Source organism: Hydra vulgaris, chromosome 05 (assembly GCF_038396675.1).
Source record: "Hydra vulgaris chromosome 05, alternate assembly HydraT2T_AEP".
Taxonomy (NCBI): domain Eukaryota; kingdom Metazoa; phylum Cnidaria; class Hydrozoa; order Anthoathecata; family Hydridae; genus Hydra; species Hydra vulgaris.
The window spans coordinates 41,430,001-41,440,000 of NC_088924.1; the positions used below are offsets into that span (position 1 = coordinate 41,430,001).

General features: G+C 27.8%; 1 protein-coding gene across 1 annotated transcript in view; it reads right to left on the reverse strand.

Annotated features, from left to right (window-relative positions):
* Positions 1–10,000, reverse strand: part of LOC100206887 (calcium uniporter protein, mitochondrial) — a 31,595-nt gene that overhangs the window by 13,126 nt on the left and 8,469 nt on the right. Inside the window, exons 3-4 of the mRNA XM_065798222.1 lie at positions 8,084–8,362; positions 114–205 (exon numbers count right to left, since the gene is read on the reverse strand). Of these exons, the coding sequence (XP_065654294.1) occupies positions 114–205; positions 8,084–8,362 (371 nt within the window). The remainder of the gene's footprint in view (positions 1–113; positions 206–8,083; positions 8,363–10,000) is intronic.

Consider the following 10,000-nt stretch of genomic DNA (forward strand, 5'->3'; position numbering starts at 1 on the left):
AAGAATCTAGTTAAAGTTAAATGATTTAATTTGTTAATTAAAAAATTTAAAATTAAATTCAACATAACACATTAAAATATAAGTTATACATAAAAGATATACATATAATATACCTTGTAGTCTTGTATAGTTAAATCAGTGTATAGTTGGCTGACCAGGGACTTTACGTTTGATAAAGTCTCAGTTGGAACTATTGGGAAGTTTTCTGAAAAAAAATTAATATGACAAAATAACAATATGATGAGCAAAAATTTAATAACTGATATTGAATGAAAAAAATTTTTTTTTTCTTTCTTCAAAAGCGTAGCTTTGTATTTCTATTTTTGTTGAATATAATTATAGAAATTTTGTCTTATAAGAAAAAAAAAAAAAATTATTTATATAATGGTAATCTCATAAATCTCAGATGATGTTCTTCTTAAAGATGTCACAATAAAAATCTGATTCCAGGTATTTTTGGAACATAAAGTTCAATAAAAATTTTTTAGAATAAAAAAAAATTGTTTCTTTTAATTTTGTTCTCATCATGTTTTTGGACAAAATGGCTTCAATGAAAAATAAGCTTTCAGTCTACTTAGTCTGGACGAATTAAAACAAATTTAAATCAAAAAAAAAGGGTTTTTAGACTCTACACAGTGTAGCATTAGATTATATTAACAAAAAGTTTTAGCACTGAAGCCAAAACAATTAGAATCAGGGAAAAACAATGATCCGCTGATCCAAAGGTTTTTTCAAAAATATTAAAATCTTTTAACAAATTAGACATCATCAAACAAATTAGAATCAGGGAAAAACAATGATCCACTGATCCAAAGGTTTTTTCAAAAATATTAAAATCTTTATATAAAAAAATTCATTTATATTATTTATATTAAAAAAATTCATTGACATATCTAATTGTGTTTATAACTGTGTGAGTACTCAGAATGCTGTTTATTTCCATACCATTTACATAATTTTGAGTTACTTTTAATATTTTTAATTATATAATCTAAATGTGAGAAAGTGTGTCAATTGGAACATATCAAACAGTGTCATTAGTGATATGTTATAATTGATACTTGCAATATGTTATAATTGATACTTGCAAGCAAAATTAAGATTGCTATATATTCTACTCATTATAGGTCTTAAGCGATAAACATCGGTCAAATCAAGAGAATATGAGATAAATACTGTTTGACAAAAAATTATGTGAATCTGTCAGTAATTAATAATTATGCAGACAACTGCATTATTTTTTGGTGTTTTTTTCATTTTATTTATACCTTTTTCAAACTTTATCATATTTTTCATAATTCTATAAAATGTACATGATATCTTTTAATTTTGATGCTCTTCAATAAATTGAATGCTGATATTTTTTTCTTTTTATTATTTGTTAATTTCATTGATGGTTCATTATGTCACAGCTAGGTGTCAGTTTTAATAAGTTAAATACATCAGCAGGGCTCGAATTGATGCAAAAAAGTCTAACAGCCAAAAAAAAAATTTCCCCCCCCCTCCCATACCTTGTGCTGCTTTGCGGTAATGGGGGGAAGGGGAGGTTGCATTAGTATCAAATTGTATCTTTTGTACTTTATTTCGTAATTGTTATTTTTTAAACATATTATCTCTCATATCTAAATATTATCTTATAATTTTCTGGTTTGGCAGAGTTTAAAATAGCATAAGTTACTGTTATAATTTACAGCTTAAGTTATAATTTAAAGTTTAAGTTGCAGTTATAATGTAATGAGCAAATAACGTATTTAACACTATTAAGATATTATTTTTAGTAATTGTTTTTACTTAACATGATACTATAAAAAGTAAAAAAGTAAGAGTTAAACCACTCATAGAAAACTATTTAATACATTCACAAAAAAAGACATCTTATTTTTTAATTTAATACATTCACAAAAAAAGACATGTTATTTTTTAATTTAATACATTCACAAAAAAAGACATGTTATTTTTTAATTGTTATTGTAAAAAGCTATAAAACAACAATAAAACAAACTGCAAAGTTTTTTTTTTAAATACAAAGAGCTTGTGAATGCAAAAAATCTTCAATGAAGCTGTTTTATTGCTACTTTAAACAGTTTATAACCTTAATAACAAGTTTATAACCTTAATAACATAAACCATGTTTAAAATAAAACGAAGTAAATGGAATTGTTCTAATTAATAAATTAAAACATTATCATCATAAAACTTTAAACTTCATACTTGCGCAAAAACATGCCTATAGGCCATACGAGTCTATAATCTATAGACCAAAAGAGTCTAAGATCAAAGCAAAAAAACATTAGATACAACATTTTTTATAATTTATTGTTTCTTGATCTAACTGGGTAGTAGTAAAAGTATCGAAAACAGCCAAACCGATTAATTATGAAAAGGGACTTTCCGGAATAACATCTAAATTGTAAAAAAATGAATTGTATCGAAAATCCAAAAAACAGAATAATCTCAAAATTGTGAAAAAGAGAATACATCGAAATTATTAAAAAAGAAATAGTATCAAAAATCCGAAAAGCAGAATAATCTCGAAACAGCTCAAAAGAGAATAATATTGAAAAGGGACTTACCGGAATAACATCAAAATTGTGAAAAAAAGAATACTATCGAAAATTCAAAAAATGGAATTAGATCGAAGTTGTGAAAAAAGGAATATTATCGAAAAGGGACTTTCCAGAATATCGAAATTGTGAAAAAAGGAATAAAATCAAAAAGGGACTTTCCAGAATGATATCGAAAATGTGAAACAAGGAATAGGTTTGAAAATTCCAAAAGCAGAATAAATAGAAGGGCAGAATTTTGCGGCTTTGAATTAAAATGTAGTAATTATACTGTGCAATTGTATAATTTATACAATACAAACTAAAAGTTCTATTAGTTGAACAAAAAATATTGAATGTTGAGTTGTTGGCTATTTATAAAACGATTTAAAACAAGATGTTTTGATTTTTTTACATTTAATGTCAACAAACCATAAAAAGTTACAAAAGTTTTAGTCAAAATCAATAAAGACTTACAAACCATAAAAAGTTTAAAGGATAAAGTTATTTGTAAATATAAACTATATGCCAACTAAGTCATCTGTTATATGTGCAAAAGAATTTTAAGAAAAAAAAACTTTAAAACAAGGAGAGCAGAATAAAAGATCCTGCTTAATAAAACAATTAAAAAAGCTAATTAAATAATACTAATTAATAAAACAAAAAGAGCACGCTAAAAGATCCTTTTTAATAAAAGATTATAAACAGTACCCACTCTACCTCCAAATACCATGGAAAAACTACTACTACATCTGGTCATTCTGTTCCAGAATGTTTAACATTGTAAATACTAAAAAAATATTGAGCACACAATTTTAAATACATTGCTGGTATGGTATGTAGCTACCAAATGTTAAAAATTAATTATCATATTGCATTTTAAATGATGTTATTTAATAAAATTTCCACACCAGAAGTTATTAAGTTTATTATACAAGTTGCTGAGAGCTTAAATGAAAATATTTTACAAGTTGTCTATTATCTTTACATAACGTTTTGTAATAGTTATAAAAATTCCCTACATATTTATGTTGGAACACTTTCCTACTTACTTACAAAATCATGCAGAATCTGTTTGGTTTGGTTTTTGAAGAACTTAAAAAAAAAAGAAGAAATTAGAAAATACTGATAGATATGCATTATTTTAGTGTTATACTTCCATGCAATTATTCAAAGCATACATTATATCACCATTAAAAATTATTTGGAAAGATTTTCCATTGCTTTCTTTATTGAAAACACATTCTGGTAATATTGACACAATAGAATATGCAAAATTATTACTCAATGTTGGCCCAAAATGTTGTAAGATAACTGTTTAATATTTGATGAAATGTATTTACAGAAATATAGAGAATACTCTGAACTTTGAACTATAAAAAACTTGTCTAAACTTTTCAAAAATGGTATACAATAGAAAATTGTTAAGAACATTCATTTAATAATAGGAACATTTCATTGAAAATCACATTTTTGATGTTAGTCATTAAAATGAGTTTTTCGATCTTATCTGTTTTTATTGATTTCAATATTGTTCCGCATTTGTGAATTTTGATATGAAAACTTTTTGATATTAATCTGAAAATTACATTTTCAATCTTAATCATTAAAATGGATTTCGGTCAGTTAATTTTCAATATTAATCATTCTTTCGATCAGTTAATTTTTGATACTATTCCGCTTTCCTATCTAACGTACTATTAAAAATTGAAGTATATAATTAAGTTTTTCATTCAAATGGTTTTTAAATTGATGTTTTCATTCAATTTTTTTTATTTAAAGTGCTTTGCAATAAAAAGTGAAATGAAAAAATTTGGTTTAATAAATCGAATTGTATTTCCTTAAGTTTAAGAATATGCTTAAATTTATTGTTTTAGAAAAAATTTAAAAAAGAAAGTAAAATAATTTATCAATTTAAATTTAAATTTTTTATAATTTAATTTTTATTTTAACTTTTACAATCACTGGTCAGGGTTTGCAATAAAATGTTTCTACTTTTAAAACTATTTTTATGAAACAAAATATAATTAACTACTCAAAACGTTTACAAAATTTACGATTTACGAAAAAAAAACTTTCTTTCTCATTCTCTCTTCTTTCTTCAAATTCTTTTAAATTTTTCCAAATTTTTTTCAATTTCATATTTTAACATTTTTTGTTAAAATAATTTTTAGTTAGAAGTTTATATTATGTGTTGACAACATATAAGATATAAATAGAAACATTTGTAAGGCTAACTTGTGTGAGTCTTTGAGTATGTTAACTAGATTACCAGTTTTTGCATTTAATTTGGTGGTTTCTTGCATTCAATTTGGTGGTTTCTTGCATTCAAGTTGGTGGTTTTTTGCATTCAATCTGGCAGTTTTTCTTTATCAGGATAAATAGTTTTGCTTTTATTGCTTCATTTAATTTAACTTCCTTATATAAAATTTAAGCCATTAAGCATTATATACTTTATAACAAAAATATTACTTTTAAGAATTGCCAAAAAAATGCTAGAAAAAAAGTAAATTAACCAAAAAAAAAAACAAAAAAAAAATCTTGAAAATATTTTTTTAAAGAAAAAACTAATCACAAAGATGTGAAAAGCAATCCCGATACACTTAATTCAAGCCCTGCATCAGTTTTGATTTATTTTTGTTTTTTTAAATAAAAAAAAGTCTTAACAATCTGCTTCATGTCCTGCTGCCTTGTAGGATACGCTTTTTTAGGCAAAGGCTAGGAGAAGCCAACTTTGACTTAAAACACCCCCTGCCTTAGGGCTCTTGGTTGAGTAAAGGCTAGAGATGGTGCCTCGATAAAAATACTAATTTTGGGCAAATGTTAAATGCATCCAGCTGCTGTCTTGTAGAAGGCCTTCTAGGCAAAGACTTATTAGGTAAACAGATTCTATCTGCTGACCAGCCTTACACCCCTTCTTTATCTATTAGGCTAGCACAGATGTATTTATAATAAATTGTTTCCAGTAGGATTTAGGATGTTGAATGCTGGATCTTCTTGACTTAATGCATTGGTTTTGATTGTGTCTTTGTTTTAATGGCTAGGCAACTCATTCTATTATCTCCTAATGAGGGTACAGCTCTAAAACTCAGTTTTATGGTTCTGAGGCCGGGTGGTAGTCAGGTTTCCTAAATTCTGTGGTAGCTTTCAGAGAGGCTGATTCCATCAACAGCTGTAATATATCAGAGTACTAACATTGTTGTTGATGGTGCACGGATGGTGCCAGTTGCACATGGATGGTGTCCCTGTTTGTCCTTTTGGTGTGCATTGTTGAGACCACATTTGGAGCCCTTTGTTACAGCTTAGGGTTTATTAAATAGTGCACTGAGTACTATCTATGCTTTGAGTCAAGTTCTTTAATAAGTTTAAAAATGACTAAAGTACAAAAAACTATAAAACACAAAAAACCATGGTTATCACCAAGTTCTCTAAACCTATAATTCACTAATATTCATGGTCTTCAAAGTAACTTTTCTTTTGTTGAGTCTTATCTCTTGCAAAGTTCACCAGACCTACTAGCTCTTTGCGAGACTAATTTGAGTTCAGCTGTCTCATCTTGTGATCTTAGTGTTGATGGTTATCTTCCTTTAATTTATAAAGACTACAATAGTCACATGCTCGGCCTGGGCATTTACATTCATAAGAATTCACCGATTTGTCGGGAAACTACGTTTGAATCCACTGACTATTCTTTAATGTGCTTTCCTTTAGCACCACTTCACTCTATTGCCTTTCTCTTTGTTCTATATCGCTCTCCTTCATCTCAAGACTGAACTCTTTTCGATGTTACACTTTCCATGATTTCTTTGTGATGGCCCTTGGGTAGAAATCTTTTGTCTTCCTGGTGACCAATGTGATTCATACATAACTTCTCGGATTCAGGCGAGCATGAAATCTTTTATTCCCTCTCAATAATTCCAAACCAAAGCTCATCCCATGGTTTTCCTCACATTGTACTGCTGCAATTTCCAATCGAAACTATTACTTCCATATCTATCAGCAAAACAATTCTCCAGAAAACAGTTGTCTGTTTACTATTGCTAGAAACCATTATAAAAAGGTTTCACCTAACACCAAAGCCTGCTATTCTCAAGTCATGAAATCTCGTATTTTATCTCAAAAATTAGGCTCTCGTGACATCTGGAGAATCTTAAACAGTAACAATAATAAGGGTAAATTGTTATTTTACCTCTTTTGCATGGTTCAGATCTTATCACCTCACCTAAAGACAAAGCTGAATTGTTTGGTAAGAACTTTTCATCAATATCATCTCTCAATTCCACTAGTTGTGTTCTACTTGATATAGCTGACAAACAGGTTGATCTATTGCTTGACATTCATATCATTCCAGCTTCTGTATCTAAAGTGATTTCCTGCTTAGACTCTTCTAAAGCTTGTGGTCTAGACAACATACCTGTTATATTCTTGTAGAAGTGCTCTCCTATGCTGTCATCTATACTTTCAAAAATATTTAACAAGTGTTTATCAGAATCTTGTTTTCCTGCTCGCTGAAAAGCACCATCTGTTATCTCTATTCTGGAGAGCGATCTGACTCGTCTAACTACCGTCCCATTAGTCTTCTTCCTATCATAAGCAAGATTTTTGAATCTTTAATTAACACTTAATCTCTCATCTTGAATCTAATAACTTACTTTTTGATTATCAATATGGATTTCGATCTTCTCATTCTACAGCCAATTTACTAAGAATAATAACTGATAGGTTTTATCATGCATTAGATAGAGGTGGAGAGATTAAAGCTATCGCTCTTGATATTTCTAAAGCTTTTAATAAAGTTTGGCATGATGGTTTTCTCCATAAGCTTCCTTCTTTCGGTTTATAAAGTATCATCTTTAAGATTATTGAATCCTTCCTTACCAATCGTAGTATAAAAAATGTCTTCAATGGACAGCACTCTTCATCATATATATGCCTTAATGTTACTTCTCTTTCTCTTTTCTACAAATACTACAATGGCCACTGCTCTAAAGAGCTACCGTCTCTTGTACGATCTACTAAAATTCATTCTTGTGTTACTCTTCATTCAATTAAGTCACATCCTTTTAAGACTGTTCCTAAGTGCTCCAAAAACTCTTATTCGCCTAGTTTTTTTTCCTTGAACATCAGTTTTTTGGAATTCGTTTCCTTTTACTTGCTTTCCTAATTCATATAATTTGTCATCTTTTAAGTTGTCTGTCAATCATTATCTTGCTCTATAAACTTCATCTTTTCTCTTCCAGTAACTTGTAACTTTAATAGTGATTGCTTGCAGTCTTGTTGGAGGCGAAGAAGTTAAAAAAAAAATTTATACTGATACCTAATAATATATTTTTAATACCTAATTACATTAATGACTTTGATAATAACAATTCCATTAATTCCTAGTAAACAGCTTAGAAATATGTAAAAATATCAATTTTATTACTTTTGACACCACCCTGCCCTAGCTTAGACATCACTCACTTAGACCAAAAGCAGCAATATAATTTATTTTCAAAGTAAAGGTGAATTAATCACATGAACAAAAAGTAAAAATGAACCTGGTTTTGGAGGAACGATGTCAAATAGTTTATCATTTATTTTTATTTTAAAATTCTGCTGTATAAGCATATCAATGGGTGTGGCATTCGCAATACGTGTTCCATCCATAGAGTATACAACTACACGATCAACACCTTTATCTTCTTCTTGAATAAAAGAAACAAGATCTTTCACATTTTGAGAGACAGGTCGCAATGAAAACTGACAGTTTTCTTGACGTGAAGGAAGAGGAAGTGTGAAAACAGCAAAACCATTACGGTAAATGCAAGAAGCATCATCTAAATCAGAAAATAAATAATTAATTTTTAAAAAAATTAAATAACTATATATATACATATCAGGGATGCGGAGTCCCAAAAAGAACTCCCATTTGAAAGTCACAAAAAGATTACTTCATCCTAGTTTTTGGTATCCAGGAGCTCTAAAAATATAAATAAGTTTATTGACTACTGATAGGAAAAAAATTAAGACTTTTAGGTTAGAGAAACAATTATTTTTTGAACCAGGAGTCCATAGGTATAATGGCGGCAAGGACTCCGGGACTCCAGGACTCCGGGCTTAAAAACAATAAGTTTCAAGTCATTAAATCTCATGAATTTTTTTCTTATAGCAGATCATAAGTCAAAAAATATGTTTAGAGCTTCTGAACACTACAGACTTGGAAAAAGTAGAGTTATAAAGCCGGAGTCCTTTTGGGACTCCGCATCCCTGATACATATACATGCACACACACACACACACACACACACACACACACACACACACACACACACACACACACATATATAAATATATCAACGACTCAGAATACAAGAGTCATATTGATAATTTACTAAAATTATATAACAAATAAAATTATCTGATTTACGTAAACTCTTTTTGTGTAAAATTATACTGTAACATTAGGTAAAATTTTTTTTTTTACATAACTTTAAATAAACATAAATAGATAATTAAATATTTATGAATAACTTTAAAATTTTTTTGATACGACACTTGTATTCTGAGCTGATGATATATATATATATAGTGGTGTACACTTGTGGTTGCCTGATGGCAAATGCCACGTGAATCTTTTGAAGGGTTACTAAAAATAATGCTTTGATGCAAGTAAGTTGTTCAGCCGGGCAACTATTTAAATTGGTTCATTTTTTAACTTACTACTTAAATTTAAGTTACTCATTATTTAAATTTATTTTTTTGTCGCAGTTTGCATTTCTACATTTAGCAACATTTTTGCTACTAAAGGTAAATTTGTTTTTTTATTTTCGAAAGACTATTACTTTTTATCAATGAAATAGCTTTTGGTAATTACTTTTTAATTTAATGTAACAATAAAGCAATATATTTAAAGTCTAATTGTTGAAATTTATTTTCCTTCTTTTCTATTAACTTATATCACCCTGCTTAAATTAGAACGCCGGTTTTTGCTTTTTATAAAGAATGAATGAAAGTTTTAAAGTCATAACTGCTTTTAATTCGCAAACATTTTTACGAAATTAAATTATAAAAATTTCTAATGTTAAAAGTTTATTTATCAAACACTTTTATTAAACTTTTTTTATTTAATTTAAAACGCTTGTTGAAAACACCTTCTATATAATAAAATATAATAAAATATTAATATACAAATAATGTTTTGTTATAAGCTCTATAATGGTAAACATTGCATTGTTATACTATTAAAAGTAATTTAAATATAATGATACATTTTTATTTTAAAGAATAACTTCAAAAAAACTTTGTTTGAAAGCTATTTAATCTTTCAATTATTGTTCATTAACTAGTTTAAATGTTTTTAAAAAAACTTCTTTTTAAAAAGTCTTAAAAGTTGCAATTTTTATTAATCAAAAATTGCGACTTTAAGGACTCAATCAAAGTTTAATTACACAAAATGTGTCGCAAATAAAAATACC